The sequence below is a fragment of the Dermochelys coriacea genome, chromosome 4 (assembly GCF_009764565.3).
Source record: "Dermochelys coriacea isolate rDerCor1 chromosome 4, rDerCor1.pri.v4, whole genome shotgun sequence".
NCBI classification, from domain to species: Eukaryota; Metazoa; Chordata; order Testudines; family Dermochelyidae; genus Dermochelys; species Dermochelys coriacea.
This window is the reverse complement of record NC_050071.1, coordinates 33,633,799-33,654,570: the sequence shown is the minus strand read 5'-3', so window position 1 is coordinate 33,654,570 and position 20,772 is coordinate 33,633,799. Positions and strand designations below refer to the sequence as shown.

Genomic DNA, 20,772 nt, shown 5'->3' with positions numbered 1-20,772 from the left:
CACAAAATATCAAATATAATTCCTAAATATTGCAGGAGCATGACAGAGATCAAGATGTTTCCGATGCCATTGTACTAGGCACATTGCTTGGAACCTTTGTCTTTGACTGTGGTAACTTCACAAATGTTTCTAAAGAGAAGAGTACTCATTCCACATTTCCTTAATAAATGCCTGAGTTGATACCCCCCAATATATACCCAGGATCTTGCCAATGGTAAGCAGACCTATCACCACACTCTTAGCACAGATGTGTAATTATTATTTATCCTTGGGAAACAGGTTTCAGTGGGTATGTGACTTGTTGAAGAATCACCTGCAAGTAATTCATGCTGTTTGTTAGAATTGGTTGGGAATTTCCCATCACAATGATTTTTCTATGGAACTTGCAATTTCTGTAAAATTGAAATGTTCAGTTTGACCCAAATTGGAATATTTCATTGAGTTGAACTGACCTGAAATGTTTTGTTTTGAATCAGTCCAGTAAAACATTAAACTCTGTTTCCTTGTCCTCACAATGGCTTGTGGGAGGTGTAGTCTGGACCAATCTCACTGACAACACCTGATCTCCCTCTGTCTGAGCTTGATGTGATGCATCATAGAAGTCGTATAACTCTGTGTGCATCATGGGAGATGTAGTCCAGCCAGGATGCCTGTCCCGTAATGGGAAACAGAGGCAATGTGCCACAATGGGAAAATTCAGTTAAAGTTGATCTGGCCAGAAATTAAGCATTTTAGGTCATTTCAACAAACCAAAACGAAACATTTCAATTTCAGGCATGTTGAAATGTTTCATTTCAATTGAAAATATTGAAGCAAAAGATTTTGACATCTCCAAACTGAAAGTTTTCTGATTTTGCTCAGCTGTACTATTGATGTTTCAGGTAGTGTCTCCAGCAGTAAGTTCCAGCCTGCAACAACAGCCAAGGCAGACAAAGAGATTGAGGTACTGAGTTAGCAGATGGTGAGCTAGTCCTGACTGATTTTTTTCTGCATGCTGGAGGCACTGTCAGATGCAAAAGAATTATGGTTACTCTGCAGGAAGTTTTCAGTGAACGTACTGCACTAAGACATTCCAAAAAAATAGCTACAGTACTTATAAATGGACAGTTAGTCAGATGGGCCAGCTTCAAAGAGAAAGACAGTAGTCTGCATCTGGAAATGGTCCCATTGCTGTCTAATGCACACAATCAAGACCAAATGTTAGCTTGGCCGTCGTCTCATCTACCTTCACAATGTGTTTGGCTCTATTCGCCTGTATATTTGGAATGTTTTTTTCCAACATTTTGGCCATAATATATTCAAGGATATCCTTTACTGAAGAACTCATCCCATGTTGGGTCCATTCCAGTTCCTTCTGTGTATCTGCATGAGTAGAAAAATCAGTCAGATCCCTCTGATACTTCTCAGTTTTTTAGATTATATGAAAAATCTGACAGATGGCTTCTTGTTGGGCAGAAATACACCTGGCTCCATTTTGGGGAGGCCCAAGAGAGGTTTGATTACTTCAGCAAGTATTTTTCTGCTGCAAGATTTGCTTTTGATAGCTTATGAATGTAGTTTTTGTTCCATAGGACTTTCTGTCACACTGACTTATTATCACCATATGAGGTGATTTTGTAGTTCACACCATGGACAGCCAAACTCCTAGCAATTTTTCATTTTCCAAACTCCTCACCTTTAGATATAATAACCACCCATCATCTTGTTCTTTCAAATGAGCTATTAGATAGTCAGATTGCATTTCAGGCACCGGCTAATGCAGCTGTAAGGAACAGTGCTGGTGACTGCATCCATGCTTTCAGGGCTTGCTGTTCATGGACTGATGTTTTCTGTTGGACTCTTCAGAGGTGTTCTGTCTTTTTTTTTTTTTTGTATTCATGCCCTTACTGTCTAACTCAGACTAAAAAGGACACTAAACCTACTTTAGCAAATTCATAGCTTTAGATTCTGTATTAAAAATCAAAGAAGAGACGAATCAAGAAGAAGGGAAAATGCAAATAAAACAAAAAGCTACATACTTACTTGTACTAAGGCTGGGGACTGGTTTGAGGTCTTGGTCCCTCTGGCTTTCACTAGTTGGTCTGAGGTTTTGTTCTTAAGTCTTTCCAGCTGGTTGGGGTCCGGTCTGGAGTCCTATACAAGTTCCTTCGGATGAGGTCTGGTTTAGTGTCCTGGGGTTCCTGCTGTTCAGTTTTAGCTGAATTATTGCTGTGTGGGCTTCTGTTCCTCCTCTTCATCTGAAAGGAAAGATCTTGAGTTCCTGTTATTCCCATCTTCTTGAGTCAGGAAGCAGCATACATAAGACTTGGTGATGCTGGCTGGTTGCTAAGCAGCCAGCCCTCTCTTCAGACAACAGTTGCTATTTCTCTCACTCCAAGCAGCAGCTCTTGCCCTTGTGCAGTGGTAGCAATGATGGTGGCACTTTGCAGCCCCCAACCTGGACCAGTGGCTTTCATCCCTGGGATCCCTTGCGGTGGCGATTGTTTGGTGCCTTTCCCCAGGGCTGTGGTGGCTCAGACACCTGGTTAGTGGTGATTTGGTGAGGCAGTGGCAGTGGTAGTTTCTAGGCACTTTGCAGAGGTGAATTTTAAGGAGGTGTTTGAAGGGCAATGTAATGGCTTTGCATTTTTTTATTTTAGGAGGAGGTCTCCTCTTTCCCTGAATAAAGGATGGGAGAAAGCACAAAGGTGTTTGAGGGGGAAATTGGATGGATAGGTAGTAAGCGATGGCAAAGTGGGCATAGGGGAGGGAGGGTTTGAAGGCTTGAAAAAAGTAGGAAATGATAGGTGGTGTCGGGCTTAGCTAATACAGGCTTAGAATTGTAAACAGTGTGTTTGCTGCAGTGGAAATAGGAAGGCCAGCGGAGGGTTGCAAAGCTTGTGTGTGAGAGAGAGAGAGAGAGAGAGAGAGAGAGAGAGAGAGATGAGCTGGGATGGTGATCTTGGCAGCAGCATTTTGAATGGATTTAAGAGTTTAAAGGACAAATATGTCCTTTGTCAAAAGGATCTGGAATAGGGACAGGATTGGGGTCTACATAAATTGCTCCTAATTAAGGCTAGCAAGGCACAATTCTGCTATAAAATGTATATTAAAATCATTTTTACAATAGAGATTTAAAGCAATAAATCAATTCCCCACCTCAAAAGGGATTCATTTCTCTTACCATATAAAATCAATGGTCCATTTAATCTACTCTCATGTTGCTGTCAGGGACCAGTACCAAATACAAGAAACTCCATAATAGATGTTTATGGAATAACCTGCTGATAGTGCTTTCATGCATCTCTACTGTCAGGGCTTTTGTTTTTGTGGACTTTTTTTCTTTTTGAAGAAGGATCTTTTCCTTTCCCTGCATTTCATTGTTTAGGGGGTGACCGTCACTCCAGCCAAAGAGGACTAGACCCCTTGATCTTGTCAGTGATATTCTGTTGGCCAGAGGGAGTTGCTGCAGAATGTTTTAAAGTGCTCCCTCCCTCCAGGAGACTGGGCATACAACTTCTGCAGCTAAGCTGTTTGCAATCACTATACTTTTTAACAGCAGTCATTCAGACTCGTACAAAAAAGAACCAACAGATTTTCATCAGTAGAAGCAATTTAGCTAGTGGAGGAGCTCCTCTTAAAAAAACCCCTACCACCCACCTATGTTCTAAAAATCTTTTACAAGAAAAAAAAAACAGTCATCAGACTACTAGGAATATTGCATTAAAACACCTAATTTAATGCCAATCTTGCTAAACATGTAATTAGCTGGGGGAGAGGAAATGGAGATCAGTTATTTTTAATGGCTTCATGATGAACAGATTTGACAACAGTCAGGTTTTTAACCAGTGTGAATCTGGAACTAGCCAAGGTAATGGCAAATTTTTCTTTTTGCGTCTTTTACCTAATCTGAATTTAAAGTGGATGATTTGTTAAATTGCTGTTTGACACTGAAAAACTTTTAAAAATAGGTATTTTAAAGTTCTCACTGAAAATAATAAATGGTAAGCAACTCATATAGCTACTTTACAGCTGAATTCCTGCTTTATTTTTCTGAAACTCTGCTGGAAACCTTCTAGTGGATATGTATTTACATAAAAGGATTCAGATAGCTGCTAGTAACAATTTCACAAGCTATCTTCTTAGTGTTTAGAAAATTGTCATATTTTTAGTCATATGAATCAGACGAAGAGTCTGTGAATTCAAATATGCATCTGTGACAATCTTAAACTAATATAATTTAACACTATGTCAAATTAGTGTCATAGAGACAAAAAAATCACTCTGGTGTATATATTAAAATGTGATTGGACAATAAAGTGCCAAATATTGGTCCCACTGAGGTCAGTGTTAAAACTTCCAGTGAATTTAGTGGGACTTGAATTTAGCCCAAAGATTACTTATGCACTTGTTAAATTATTGCAGTGAGATGGACACACATGTCTCATTAGGTCTATTTGTGAGCACAGAATCTTGCATGAAAAATGTGGGAGCAGACTCTGGTACTTATTTGTACCATAAAATGAGTCCAAATTGTGTGGAGCAAAATCCTGCTCTTGAATCCACAGTGGGGATCTCAGTTCCATGTTTTGCAAATCTCCCATGTGTGTACGATTTCTGCGTTGGTCTTCCATGCAGCATATACAATAGAGATCCACAGGTGAGACTAGAGAAGATACTTTGTTCCAAAATATTTCATTTAACATAAATTGGCCTGGAAAAACAACAAGAATGATTCAATACAGATTTGGAGCTTTTTATATTAGCTTGTTAGCATATTGGTTCATTTCTAGTTACATGCGTAAACATAAATTACACTGTCCAGAATTTTCTTTAGATACTTTTCAGAGAAAAATTGTCTCACAGCAATAATGTTAAGATGAATTGTCCTAATTATAGCATAAGTGGCTCAAACCTCACACCAACTATGATAAGACAATACATCCCATAGTATGCAAAACAGGTAGAAAGAGACTAATGCAATGAAAGATCTGCACATATCAGATATTGGATCATAACTGCCTTCAGTTGAGTATGTATTTTATGATTCATTTTGGTGAGGATCACAAAGGAGTGATCAAAGAATCTTAGATGTTTGAGATAGAAAAGATGTTAAGTCATCTAGATCCTTCCTCTTTTTCTCTGCCTTTGCTTTCCTTGGAAGACTCTATTACTGTCTAGTTGCTCTCATGAAGTATTTCCTGATGTTGAGCATTCATTTTCTTAATTTTACCAATTACTCCTAGTTATGCCCAAACTGAGACCAAGACAACACTAATAAAGCTGGTATCTTTTGGAAGCAGAGATATATGTATATTTCAGAGGTCCCCAAAATTTTTGTTGGTCTTTTCAATATTGTTAAAACAAATTTTGAAAAAATATATTAATTTAAAAAATATAGGCCTCTAAATTAATCCATAAATAAGAAAGAGGCATTGATTGTAAACAGGAAAAATTGATTTGTTAAAGTTTTTTTACTTTTGCATGTGTAATTTACTAATTTTGTTGCTTTTCCCAGCTCTAAATATTCTTGAGTAAAATTAATCTCTCTGCATAAAACCAGAATATGCTTTATGCAAGGAAATAAGTGGGAATTGGGGAAATATGGTCCCAATAGAGCAGTATATTCAGTAGATACCCAGTAAGAGGACACATTTTAAAGATAATAGTGCAAACCTAGAAAGGAATTTTGTATAATTAGGAGAGATCATTCTGTTCTTTGTACCCTCTACAATGTCCACAAGAAGTGAATGAGTAATAGTGTTAACTATTTTTTAAAAACCTGTCAGTCCCTTATGTCATGGTGCATCCTGTCTAGTCTAGATAGTTCTTGAAAGAGATTTGACAGAGATTCTCTCATAGAAAACAATATGCTTTGTTGCTGCTTGTCAAAAAAAATACTAATTAGTAATAATAATTGTTGTTAGAGGAAACGATTGTTTCCATTTTTGAAAAGTGCATTATTTGTTTGCTGTCAGTAGCAGAAGGAGATAATAGAAAAAAAAACAAGTTAGCAATTAATGTGATGGTTCAGGTTCAATATTTTTATAAAATAAGAATCTTATTAATTCTTCTGGTAGAGTAATCGCCTCAAAAAATAAAAACACCATCTTAAGTATATGCCATTAATTTATTTTTATTTTTCTGTAGCTCCTTTTTCCCCAGTTAAGTTTCCCTCTCCTTTCCCTACATTTTTAAAAGAAATCCCAGAAGATTCATCCAGGCTTAGATAATGTGCTCAGTTCTGCTCCAAATGGAATCAAAAGGAAAACTCCTATTGAAATCAATAGGAGCAGGATCCAACCTCATTTATGTTAATTTTCAGCTGAGTAGGAATTTCACTTTCTACCCTTCCAAGAGTTATAAAACACTGATAACCATGGACTTACTAATAGAAAATATGTTCACATAGACCCTTAATTCTAGGGTTGTAGTGATATAAATATGGCTGTAGAGAAGGTAAAAGCTATAAGAATAATTAATGCCCATCATGTAAGGTTAACACAGCTGGTGATATAAATTATGTATAATGTTTATTCTCAGTCAGGCAAAAGAAATTTCCTGTTCATCTGAAAAATAGAAACATTATTTTAATTGTAAGAGCTGCAGTAGACTAGGGGACCCACTGAAGCCATTCCCTGTGAACCAGCAGTTACATCCTATGATGAGTTTTCCTTCTAAAAATACTTGTATAATTCTTTATTTATTCATTCATTATAAAAGTAATTAAACCTCTGGGGTTTAATGCTAAACCTACAGTTGGCCAAATTGTTAAACTCAGCTGCTGGCGCAATATGGGGAACTTAGGGAGGGTTTGTATCTCTACCTACTTGCTCACTATGACTCATAGTACTGTTAGGAGGATTAATTAGTTAATGTTTATACAATGTTTTGTAGAACTAGAACCTGATTTACAGTCAGGATTCAACTCAGCCTTCATTTCCGCACCTGTAACAAATTGCAAGCACAAATATTAACAGTTAATATATCTGACTACTGTACTAGTAGTTATATGTCTAGCTATTAGATGTCCACTTACCAATACTTTTATTTGTGTGCACAGTTCATTGTGGATGCAAAAATGCATGTGTTATAATTTGAGGATATAAGATTGTGCTTGCAAAAACAAAGATAATTTATAAAACTATAAGCCTCAAAGTGCAATATAATTGCTAGGAAATCATTAAGTGCTTCCTCTGTGGTACATGTTAGAGGGTATTGGGGAAGTAGAATAGTGAACACTGCTCTTTTAATAAATTGGATAAATGTTTTTCTTATGTATTAATAAAAATTGATATGGGGGGAAACAAATTTTACTTCTAGGAGACCAATTACAAGACTATGTAGGACCTTGAGGCAGCTGCCGATGTTCTTCCGTCGTCATGCAATTGTTACTTATAAGAGGGAGATTCAAACCACCATGTTTTAAGCCTTTGTTGCAGCTCATATATGTTGTGATCCGATATTTTTATAAATGAAAGTCAAGGGGCAGATGAAAATCTCATTCTCAGAAGTAGTGATTCCAGAATGGCTGCGGTGAAGTAATGTAGCGGGTGTTCAGAATGTTGATGAGGCAATTGACTTTTGCTATGCTTTAAGTGACTACTCTGTCCTGTTTTGGTATATATTCTTTGCACACTATTCATGTGTTTGCTTTCTTTAAGACATATTTGTTGGACTGATAGCATTTTATTTTCAGTATCTGAAATCAGATCTATACAGTACCATTTGTAGGTTTCCCATCTATTCTGTTTTTGTTTGGTTGGTTTTGCTCAATCCATGGCTGGACTAAAGCATAGACAATAGACCCATGCATAGACCCCCACCAACTGGTGGCACAGGATGATGTCAGTCTCTCAGCTTTCATTGAAAAAAATGAAGTTTCTAGCACTCATGGATATGAAGAAAAGCTTGAAAACTTGATCCAAGTGTAACTGGTGGAGCCTTGTCTCCGTAAAAAGCCTGAAACAAACACATCGAGGTGTGAATTTCCCCATTCCTCTTAACTCTGAAACCTACTGTCCCTGCAAGAAGGTGTGGGGACATGATGCAGAAGTGGATTATGCAGGGTCCCTTGTAGAATCTACATAGGGCTTCAGATTGCCTTAATTCACCTCTGGATCAGTCCAATTTTTGCTTCAAGCCTAGTTTGCAGGACATCAAAGGATCCAAAAATGACTTTCAGTGGGTAGATTAAATCTTTGCATATTGATTTTGTATTAGTGTTTGATGCATTGTGATGTCATTTTATGACATGATGTTGCATTGTGACTCATGATATGATGATGTACAGTGATATACTGATAAACAATCATATCATGGCATAAATATCACCATACTGGGAAGTACAATGTCTTACTGGACAAACTCTCAAAATGAGTGAATGACTCTTACATAAATCCACTGCTAACTAAACAAATGAGTAACCAGAATTATTGAAATGTATACACTCTATTTGTCAGAAGACTGTCGCGATTCAAGAACAAATTTTCAAAAGAGTACAGCACCCTGCCTCTCCCATTTAGACACCTATGTAATTGGCCATATTTTCAAAAGAACTCAGTACCCAGCAGCTTCCAACTGAGGGTGCTGAGAAATTTTGAAAATCTGGCTTTAAATCTTAAATAATATTTTCCAAAACAGTATCAACACATTTAGTATTCGTGCATATTCTGAGTTTCACCAATATGGATCAAAATAACTCCATTGTGTTATTAACTCCACTCTGAGTTTACATCCATATAACTAAAATCTGAACCTGGACATTGGGTAATAATAAGTAATCTGTCTCTCTGAAATATCACATAGCAATAGGTGCAATTGTTACCAAGAAAAAGCCAATATTTAGCAGAGGGTTTTTCTTTCGCTAAGTACAGAGAAAAAGTTCAGTACCTTAGCTAACGCAATGAAGTAACTGTTGGCAAATGCTGCCTTTTTAATAGCAGTCATTGTAATAACCTCATCTGAAAGGTAAATTACTTCAGAGATTTTAGAGAGGAGTGTTTGCTTTCTTCAAGTGCTCTTGAAGCCATAATTGTGATAACAGCTATACAGTAAATGGCTTACCTAATATAGTTCCCTAATTGCTTAAAGCAAAATACATAAGCCAGATGCATTATTTCATATGTTCTGTCGTATTGTACCATTGTGATTTGCAAGCCTAACAAATCTTTCATTTCAAGTTGAACACTTTCTTGTCAAACACCAGCTACTGCCTGATTACTTCCCACCATATTGTTCTGATTACTACCTTCTTAGGTCTGCTTCTCCTGCCGTTCCTTTTTCTTAACTTTGGTGCCTGCAATGCCCTTAGGGTATTGCATTTAACTGCTGACATACAGTAAATCATCTGCTAAAACCTATAGTATTCCACAAGTCTGTATATTTGCCCGACATCAGTGTTCCTATGATTTAACTGTTTCGTTTTGTTTTGGCTTTTGATTATCCTAGGGTCCGATTGGTATGGATGGAAAGCTGGTAGGTGATTTGTTCAAAACTAGTATGAACTAGGTCTTTCCACACATTTTCCTCTTTTCTTTCTTTTTTGAAACATTTATGCTAAAATATACATTAATATAAATTTATAGCCAGCCACGGACTGGTTCATTTTAGTATAACCAATATGGCCCTTAGTAACCTAGGCTTGATGACCTATCAACCACCTCTTCTTTTTGCATTCATCCAAGGCAACTGAGAACAGCCAAGTTATCTCTATGTCCTAATCACATTTTGTCTGGATCGTGCTGGGAAAGGGCCATCTCAGTTCAGGATCTTTGTCTATGGAACCCACTCACAGGAGGTCCATCAAAGTATCTTGGTGATTGTCTTCATAACTATCATGAGGTCTGCCTATTTGTAATAGCACATCTGTGACCCTTTTTTGGCTGCCTTTTTTCTCTGGATTTTCTTTTGGGGGTTTTGTGTCTTTGTCCAGTGTTGTTGGCTGGTGGTATCTGGATTGGCCTGGTTTTGGTTTTATAGTTGTTTGTATCAGATCGCATATACTCTTTCGGGAGATGGATGTTTTTACAATTTAATTAATTATATCAGAGATGGGTTTTAATTTTGTGGAGTGCATTCCGTTCAGTTATCAGTTGTCACAACACATAGTTTCTCAATTAGAAAATGCATGTTGTAGTGTCTATAAATAGTAATGGAAGATCTTGAAGATTTTGTTTACAAATCTTTTAAGTATTTAAAATAAATATTGTAGGTGTTTCTGCTCCCTCTCTTACTCTTTCTCAACTTCTAAAAGGTGTTTTTTCCCTCTTTCATTATCACTCTTTCCCTCCCTCCCTCCCCTCCCTTTTCCCAGTTGGGCTCTTCTTTTGTTTTGATACTAGGAATGCATATCTTCCTTGGCGTTCCCTCTGTTTGCTGCCGGCCGCAGTCTTAGCTGGGCACACCTACTCCTCTCCACTGCCAAGCTCCCTTCCCCCTCCTTTTATTAGTCTTTTCTCTATTCTCCAGGGTTCTGGTTCTGTTGGAAAGTAACCTTCAGCTACAACTACCACCACCCCTCACTACTCTTCTTCATCTGTACTTTTTTATCACCTACTTGTCTGGAAGACTTTTAGTGTTGGCTTCGATGCTACAGCTGCTTAAGTTGGCCCTCACTTCCTTGCCCCCTCCTTTCAGTATCCCTTGCCCTGTCAGGTTTCAGAGTAGCAGCCGTGTTAGTCTGTATTCGCAAAAAGAAAAGGAGTACTTGTGGCACCTTAGAGACTAACAAATTTATTAGAGCATAAGCTTTTGTGAGCTACAGCTCACTTCATCGGATGCATTTGGTGGAAAAAACAGAGGAGAGATTTATATACACACACAGAGAGAGCATGAAACAATGGGTTTATCATACACACTGTAAGGAGAGTGATCACTTAAGATAAGCCATCATCAGCGGGGGGGGGGGGGGGGGAAGGAGGAAAACCTTTCATGGTGACAAGCAAGGTAGGCTAATTCCAGCAGTTAACAAGAATATCAGAGGAACAGTGGGGGGTGGGGTGGGGGGGAGAAATACCATGGGGAAATAGTTTTACTTTGTGTAATGACTCATCCATGGTATGTAGATTGTAATGGATTTTTTACCTTCAGTCCTCCAACCCCTCAGACAGAGACAAACACCTACAAGATCTCTATCATGCATTCCTACAACTGCAATACCCACCTGCTGAAGTGAAGAAACAGATTGACAGAGCCAGAAGAGTACCCAGAAGTCGCCTACTACAGGACAGGCTCAACAAAGAAAATAACAGAACGCCACTAGCCATCACCTTCAGCCCCCAACTAAAACCTCTCCAACGCATCATCAAGGATCTACAACCTATCCTGAAGGACGACCCATCACTCTCACACTCTCAGATCTCGGGAAACAGGCCAGTCCTTGCTTACAGACAGCTCCCCAACCTGAAGCAAATACTCACCAGCAACCACACACCATACAACAGAACCACTAACCTAGGAACCTATCCTTGCCACAAAGCCCGTTGCCAACTCTGTCCACATATCTATTCAGGGGACACCATCATAGGGCCTAATCACATCAGCCACACTATGAGAGGCTCGTTCCCCTGCACATCTACCGGTGTGATATATGCCATCATGTGCCAACAATGCCCCTCTGCCATGTACATTGGTCAAACTGGACAATCTCTACGTAAAAGAATAAATGGACACAAATCAGACATTAAGAATTATAGCATTCAAAAACCAGTCGGAGAACACTTCAATCTCTCTGGTCACTCGATTACAGACCTAAGAGTGGCTATCCTTCAACAAAAAAGCTTCAGAAACAGACTCCAACGAGAGACTGCTGAATTGGAATTAATTTGCAAACTGGATACAATTAACTTAGGCTTGAATAGAGACGGGGAATGGATGAGTCATTACACAAAGTGAGCTGTAGCTCACGAAAGCTTATGCTCTAAATTTGTTAGTCTCTAAGGTGCCACAAGTACTCCTTTTCTTTTTGCGAATACAGACTAACACGGCTGCTACTCTGAAACCTGTATTTCCCCATGGTATTTCTCCCCCCCGCCCCACCCCCCACTGTTCCTCTGATATTCTTGTTAACTGCTGGAATTAGCCTACCTTGCTTAAAGAAAAGGAGTACTTGTGGCACCTTAGAGACTAACAAATTTATTAGAGCATAAGCTTTCGTGAGCTACAGCTCACTTCATCGGATGCATTTGGTGGAAAAAACAGAGGAGAGATTTATATACACATACACAGAGCTTGTCACCATGAAAGGTTTTCCTCCTCCCCCCCCCCCCCCCCCGCTGCTGGTGATGGCTTATCTTAAGTGATCACTCTCCTTACAGTGTGTGTGATAAACCCATTGTTTCATGCTCTCTGTGTGTGTATATAAATCTCTCCTCTGTTTTTTCCACCAAATGCATCCGATGAAGTGAGCTGTAGCTCACGAAAGCTTATGCTCTAATAAATTTGTTAGTCTCTAAGGTGCCACAAGTACTTCTTTTCTTTTTGCCCTGTCAGTAACTGATATCAAATTAGCTGGGAGGAGGGGATCAATTAGCAGCCAGTCTAACTGCCTTTGATCGACAATCTTGAAGAGGCTGTCAAATTGAACTCCAGAATTTTGAAGCCAAAAATTTTCAAGTGAAACTCAAACCCAATTGTATTAATCTGCCCCCCCCAAAAGTACATATGAAGGAAAATTGTTCACAAGACTCACCTGAAAATGGGGAGCACTACATAGCTATCTTTATCACAGTGTTATATGAGAAAAGGCAGAAATGGGTGATGGCTAATGAAACAGATGAGAGAAGAAAAGGAGTACTTGTGGCACCTTAGAGACTAACAAATTTATTAGAGCATAAGCTTTCGTGAGCTACAGCTCACTTCATCGGATGCATTTGGTGGAAAAAACAGAGGAGAGATTTATATACACACACACAGAGAACATGAAACAATGGGTTTATCATACACACTGTAAGGAGAGTGATCACTTAAGATAAGCCATCACCAACAGCAGGGGGGGGAAGGAGGAAAACCTTTCATGGTGACAAGATGAGAGAAGGTTGTCAATATAATTGTCACAAAAGTAGTTCTGCAGCGAGAATTGCAAGATTGGTTACCAGCATAGAGAGTGAGTTGTAAGGTCACATTCAATAGCATTGTGCTAGTTCATGAAAAACAGAAAGTGAAACAGAGTAGAAACAGAAAATAAAACTACACTGTATTGCAGTTTCACTGTCCAAGCTGAGGAAAGTGCCAAAAGGAAATAAAATATGTACCTCAATGGGGAAAAACAAATACAGTTTTTAAAATCAGCCATCTTTAAATTATGGAAGTCAGAAAATATAAATGGGGCACCTTTCAGTGCTTTATCTGGGATTCCAGGTACCACATCCCCATGTCCTTCTGCTACCTGTTGAATAAAAAAAAAATGGTGCATACCATCACTTTTAAGGCACAAACCACCAAATTTTCCCAGTTAAAACATTCACACTTTCTTAAGATCAACCCACCCACATCAAGTGCATCTCTGAATCATGTATGCTTACTTTACTGGCAAAAGTTGCTCCTGTTAGCATTGCAAGAAGAACTTCTGGTGTGGAAGAACAAGCTGGATTTTATCCTGCCTCAGAGATTGTAATCAAAATAGTCAGCTGATTACTGGTGGTGCTGGAAGAGGCAGTAAGAACCCAGGTTGACTTTACAGATCTGACAGAAGAAACACCTTTAGATTTTAAGATGAGAAAATTTGATATGACAGACACTGAGAGACAATTAATATGAAACTCCACAAAGTCATTTTTAGAGTCACTTTCCTGAGTGAAATTATACTTTAATCTTCTAAAATGTTATAAATTATACAAATTAAGGAAGTTATTCTTTTGCAGATTAAATAGGACCAATTCTGTGCTCAGCTACCACAGTATAAATCCCACATAACTGTAGTGAAGTGTTAAAACAGAATTCAGTCCCATACCTTGATGTTATCGCTTTTTAATATGCAGTAGAAATATTAATTGTATATTATGTAGCATATTTTAATAAAGAAGCACTCACTAATGTTTCATAATTAAGATTCTGCCAACCTTTCAACATGAGAGCCAATTTTTCACAGTGATTTTTATCTAGCATTTAAAAGTTAATTCCCAGCTAAAACCTGATATACAGCATCATACTGTCCATTGTGTGAAAGATCCATACTACTCATGCACCAGGAATAATTTCAGTATCATTGAAAGACACTGTCCTTCAGCATTCCCTTAGAAATACAGTACCATTGCAATGATTGAAATGGAGCTGCCTAGGAGAGTTTTCAAAACAAGTTATGTTCATATTATAATTTTAAAAATAAACACAAAAGCCACTCATTTAGGACCTGGTTGTGCTTGGCCCTTGTGTAGCTACATAAGGAAGGAGAAGGACATAATGAACTTCTTTATGCCCTCCCCCTTTGACTTCTTGTGTTCCAGGCCAATACAAATAGCAGCTAGTGGAAAGGTAGTGGTCAGACTCATGATGCCATCCCTCCATCTGCACCTGGTCAGCACCAAAGTAGAGGGTTTGCTACAGCATCTCTTGTATAACATATTGATTTTTTTACATACAAAACAACAAACACATTAGGGAGACAAATGAAGAGAAACAATAACAAAAACAATTCTATAACTGCAATTATTGGGTAGTGTAACATAAAATATCTTACCTATGAAGGGTATACAGAAATATTTATTGATCAAGAAGGGTTAATAGCCATGAAATAATTAGCCTGGTTGATGCAAGGTTCCATATTATATGTTCACATTTGAAAGGAGATTCTGTATTTAGATTAGAGCAGACTTGGAGATATTTTCCTGTCTAGGGGTGCTTTTATATTGGTTACCCATATATACAGTTCCATGCTGGATAATTCTAGTGTTAAAATTGAGACAGCTAGTATAAATCAGCCTTATTAAGGACGATGCAGCCCTTATGCCCTTATGAGTATTTCCACAAAGCACTATGGCCCCAATCCACAAAGGTACTTAGGCACCTAACCCCCAATTTAGGCACCTAAGTCCCAGTTTTAGGCTCCACTGCAATCCAGAAAACTTCTGCTGAACCCTGTAGGCGCCTACACTCACTTGGCACTGAAATTTACAGGATAAAAGTTCCTTAGGCAATTAAGTTTCTGCCTCTGAGCATATACACTGCTGCCTCCCTCTAGGTGTCCATACAACTATCTCCCGCCTAAGCCCCACAACGATTCATGAACCAGCAAGGATAGGTGTTTGCTTGTGGGGCCTGATCAGGTAGGTGGTCTCAGAGGCTGCCTACCAGACTGGGTCGCATTCACAACCAAGGAGGCGGTGATGGTGTCATCCATCTTGTAACTTTGAGCTCAATGGTTAGAGCACTCACCTGGTGTGTGGGAGACCGAGGTTTAATTCCCCCTCTGTTGGAGAAGAAGAAAAGAATTGAAGAGGAGATCCCCGCACCACTGAGAAGAGTGCCCCAACTACTCAGCTATGGGATATTCTCATAGGAACTCCTTCAGTCTTTCCTGTTGAAGCTGTTCCACTGCGAATAAATAATTAAAGAGTGATTGAAGCAGGGGGATTGACCCATGGGTCTCCCACCTCTCAGGCGGGTGCCCTAAGCACTAGGCTATAGAGTCATTCTCTTGCTCTCTTTCTGGCCCAATAGCTATTCCACTGTGAGTAAAGATTTAAATAGTCATTGGGCCAGAGAGAGCAAGAGAGAATTAGTAGCCTTGAGATTGGGGAGAGTTGGAAGTCACTGGAGAGTTGGAAGACCTTGGGTCCAGTCCCCCTACTCCAATCACTCTTTAATTATTTATCCATAGTGGAATAGTTTCAAGAGAATATCCCATGCTCAGTCGATAGGGCCCTCACTTCAGAGATGGGAGATCTCTGTTCAAATCCCCTTTCCCCCTTTGGCAGAGATGGAAGAATTAAACCCGTGACTCCCACATCTCAGGTGGAGTGCTCTAACCACTGGGTTAAAAATTATAAAGTGGGCACCCCGATTTGCTGCTGCCATTTTGTGTGGAGCAAGGCACATATCTAAATCATTCCCACAAGAAAGTACTTATTACCTAAGCTGTGTGGTTCCAGGACAGGGGTTCTCGCTCGTGAATCACTAAGCAGAGATAAAAAGAAAAGGAGTACTTGTGGCACCTTAGAGACTAACAAATTTATTAGAGCATAAGCTTTCGTGAGCTTCATCATCCGATGAAGTGAGCTGTAGCTCACGAAAGCTTATGCTCTAATAAATTTGTTAGTCTCTAAGGTGCCACAAGTACTCCTTTTCTTTTTGCGAATACAGGCTAACACGGCTGCTACTCTGAAACCTAAGCAGAGATAGGCATCTATTCTGAGAGAGGTGCAGAGCTCCCTGTCTAGTATACTGGCTTTTGTGGGTCACATTATGAGGCAGCTATCTTCCACCATTCATTATGTAGGGAACCTAAGTAACTCAGGTTTTGTGGATCACAGTGTTGTTCCGGTGACTTTTTTTTTTTTTTAGGTGTCTAAAAATTAAACACTGCGATGCTGAGCATGGCGACATCTAAGTCCCTTTGCGAAGCTGGGCCTGTGCCTCTATGAGGCACAGTTGCACTAGATCTCTCTGTGGGGTGCAAAAGCGGCCCTGTGGCCCCAGTACATAGCTGAGGCTTAGTGCTACAATGTATACATGATAAAAGGAAAGCAGAGTCAAAGAGAAATCCTGGCCCTGTTGACATCACTGGTAGAACTCTTAGTGACTTCAGTGGGACCACAATTTCATCTCCTGTCTTAGCTGTGTGTTACACAACACCCTCTAAACTGCAACACTCTGTAGCATGTAGGCACAAGATATGGAGATAAGAAAGGAGTGGCAGCTTTCAAATCTATTTTTTGTTTAATCAATTTATTGCTTTAAATCAAAACCCTAGTATTGTTTGAATATTGGTTTTGATATTTCTGAATGTATGTAAATATCTGTGTATTGCTTATATTTGGACCAAATTTTCCAGTTAGATGTGCACATTTGTACTCGTATTGTGTACCTCTACGTTAGATTGGAACATGCTTATGGTGTGTGTGCAAATCAAAAATTTGTCTGGACATGCATATGCAAGTGTAGGTACACATGAACATGTACAACTGACTTTGAAGTTCTGCCTGGGTTTCCTTTACATTTCAGTTCTTATGAGATTATTTTAATAGTCTTTCATAGATATTTCAGAATATAGTATGGCTTTACATGTGTTTGTGAGTCTGTGTGTGTATATATGTGTGTTTGTCTGTATTGTTCCAAATTTGGTTTATCTATAGGGGGCCCAGTCCTTCAGTCATTACTAGGCAAAATTCTCATTGATTTCAGGGTCAGGACCAGCATGTACATCTAAAGTGTCACTGACTTTAAAATTGTTACAGCCAGGTGGGACAAAGTATAGGCTTTTGGGAAATCCTGTGGGACTTGGGTAATGCTTTTCATTGCCTTGGATTAACCTAGTCTGAGGTGTCATCCCCAGAGCTGAGAAATTTAGAAGCTTCATTTTACAGTAGAACCATTTACCAACTTTTAAATATTGTTTTGGCTTAAAAAATGAAGCTTTAAAATCTTCAGAAGTGCTGGCTCTGAGACTCACTCCTCCAAAGGAAGGAATACAAAATGCCAACCACATGCTAAGTGGTGAGAGTTTGTAGTTCTCTCTCAGTGCACGTCAGATAGCCACAATTCTGCTACACTTGGACTGTGATATCTCTGTAATGTTCTAGTACTATTTACTATGTGGTAATCATAGAATTCATATGGCAAAATGACTTATTTATAACTCAAAGGGACGTTTTCTTCTCTATTTAATGTAATAAAACCTGATCATCTATAAGCAAAAAGTGACATTATTCAGAAATTTTTGTATGTAGGTAATATTCTTCAGAAAGAAAACATTTCGATTTTTGCTATTTAAAGTTCTGGGGAAAAATAGTTGAAAACAGATTGAGATGGTTAGAGGCCATATAAACCTTATGACCCATTTTTGGAATTATAGTATCCTGAAACTAAAGTGAAGACATTTTTTATTTCTTTTTAAAATGTCTTTAGGCGCAGTAACATTTAACAAAAGGAAAGGTTTTTCTCATTAAACTAAAATATTATTGAGTTACTAGAAAAGCCAAAAATCTTAGCTAGTTCTAAAAGCTCAAACATTTACCACCTTGTAAAAGTTCCTCTGTCTTCCAATGTGATTTGATCTTCCGTGAGGTTGTAGTTCACAATCACACTTACTATATTGTACCATAGTACATTTCCTCTTCACATTTACCCATAGAACTTGCTAACTTTTTCCAGAGGAATCCAAGATGCAGGGACCCCGTGGTAGAAAGTCCATCCAAAAAGGGATTGCAGCAACACAAGATTCCTACAGCTCCTTGGTCTGCCTTGGGGCCCTCAGCTGACCGGACCAGCAGTGCCCCACAAAAGCCAAGGAGTGAGTGGATTGCTTGATAGGGAGGGTGTGGATGGGAGATGCACTGAATCAGTGTATCCTCAAGCCACCTCTGCTGGCAGGATTCCTGTGGTACTGCAGCCTCAGTTTAAACCTACCCTCCCTATGGCAGGGGTGGAAAGACCATGTAATCTCCCTGATAAGTGTGTTCCCTGACAGTGGCAGCCCTCATTAGCACAGTACAAAAGAACATAAGAATGGCCCTAGTGGGTCAGACCAAAGGTCCATCAAGCCCAGTATCCTGTCTTCCGACAGTGGCCAGTGCCAGGTGCTCCAGAGGGAATGAACAGTAATCATCAAGTGATCCATTCCCTGTCGCTCATTCCAGCTTCTGGCAAACATCTGGCTAGGGACATCATTCCTGCCCATCCTGGCTAATAGCCATTGATGGACCTATCCTCCATGAATTTATCTACCTCTTTTTTGAATCCTGTTATGGTCTTGGCCTTCACAACATCCTCTTGCAAGGAGTTCCACAAGATGACCATGCGTTGTGTGAAGACATATTTCCTTTTATTTGTTTTAAACCTGCATAGTTAATTTAAGTCATTCCATCATTTCTGAATCACACTAATCTGATCAGTAGAACTACGAAGTTTTTTAAATGAAGGTGTATTATTGTCATAATTTCCCATGGATCAATTAATTATGACAAAAAGCCACTAATTTTAGTTCAAATTGAACATAATGATGAGACTCCAGAATCTAATTTTATCAAGGTTGCTTCTTGCTGGAATGTTCATCACCTCCTTATCAGAAAACTTTGTCAGATTCTGTTCAGATTAATGATGCCTTTTTGTAACTCGCTCTCTCTCTCTCTCTCTCTCTCTCTCTCTTATTTTTCAGGGTCAACCTGGTCCTCAAGTAAGTGTCATCTTGTTCTTTTACACTAGATTATGCCTAACTGTGGAGTCAACAGAACTCTGATTATCTTCAATTTTTTTTTATTTTTTGGGACGGGCATTTAAAAAAAGCTAGGAGCTGGTAATCATTACACAACACGGTAGACCAAATATTTCCCAAGAGAGAAACATGGGGCCCCCATATGGTTGTTTTAATTCCATCAGCTGTTTGACCAGATGGTGGGTTTAACAATGTATTATCAAATAAAGCAGATCACTTAACTATGGGTTGAAACTTTGCCACATAACTTTAAAGCAAGATGAAATAACCTAGCAAATGTGCAGCAGGAGCTGGTTCACATTAACTGCTTATTAATCACATACTAATAATGCTGTTGTAATCTGGGCAGGCTTCAGTTATTTTAGATATTGCACTATTGGCTTCTTTGATTAATTATATACAATCCCTGAATTAGTTCTGCTTTGGTTAAGGACAGTACAACTACGTGTCATGGTGAGGGGTAATTAAAGAAATGGTAATTCAGTGAAAATGAAATTCATTCCGAGTTCTCAGTCAGACACAGAAAATAAAAGAGGGGAAGTATTAGATATAACGGAAATGATATATAAATTCCTTTGGTTATATTCAGAAAAATGGAAGAGCAAAAGAGGAAGAGGACTAGGCAAAACTAAACTGGGTTTTAGTTAATATAAAATTAAGGTTCTTTCCATTTGCATGGTTGTAATGCATCATGAAATATTTAGATTTTTTTTTGCCTGAAAACTTTATGGTTTTCTGATGTTTAGGTGTTTTTTTTAATGAAAAATTAATATTTTTCACAGAAAGCAGACACTTTCAGCAAACTAACCCTTCCAGTTTTGATGAAAATTTTTTGATCAGCCCTGGTACTAAGTAATTTTCCCAGTCTTAACTATGCTCATGAGGAATTTGGAGTGCAAAAAGTTAATCGGCTTGGCTAAACTAAATGGCTTCCTGGCTCCAAAGAATAAGTTTCCTATGCTGTCAAAGGGAACCCTTAGAAAGTTTCCTGTGTTATAGGTCTATTTGTTTGCACTAAGAGCAGAGCTAAATTACAGTACTATGTCCTACATTAACACCTATTCTTGGGTCAGCCTTGATATGTATGAAGTATTTACTACATCCATGCAACACATACATAAATACTGCACATAAATAAATCCACAACTGGAAAACCATTGTATTTAAATTTTTATTGATTCAATATCAACGGGGTCTTTTTCGTAATAATATAAAAGATCATTTAATTTTATGTTTTTCCTTCTTCAGCTCAGTAAAAATGATCTCTGTATTACAAACCATGAACATTTTCTATAAAAGCTCCTGTTCCTATTCTACTGCTGACAATATTGACCCCAAAGCAGAACTACAGGTTTTCTGTCATAGCTTTTAAATAGTACAACACCTTTTTATGGTTACTTTTTTCCTTTAAAAATAAAACAATT

General features: G+C 38.6%; 1 protein-coding gene across 5 annotated transcripts in view; it reads left to right on the top strand.

The window, feature by feature from the left end:
• Positions 1–20,772, top strand: part of COL25A1 (collagen type XXV alpha 1 chain) — a 425,450-nt gene that overhangs the window by 231,880 nt on the left and 172,798 nt on the right. For all 5 annotated transcript variants that reach the window (XM_043513316.1, XM_043513314.1, XM_043513315.1 and 2 more), the window contains exon 5: positions 19,292–19,309. In XM_043513316.1, the coding sequence (XP_043369251.1) occupies positions 19,292–19,309 (18 nt within the window). The remainder of the gene's footprint in view (positions 1–19,291; positions 19,310–20,772) is intronic.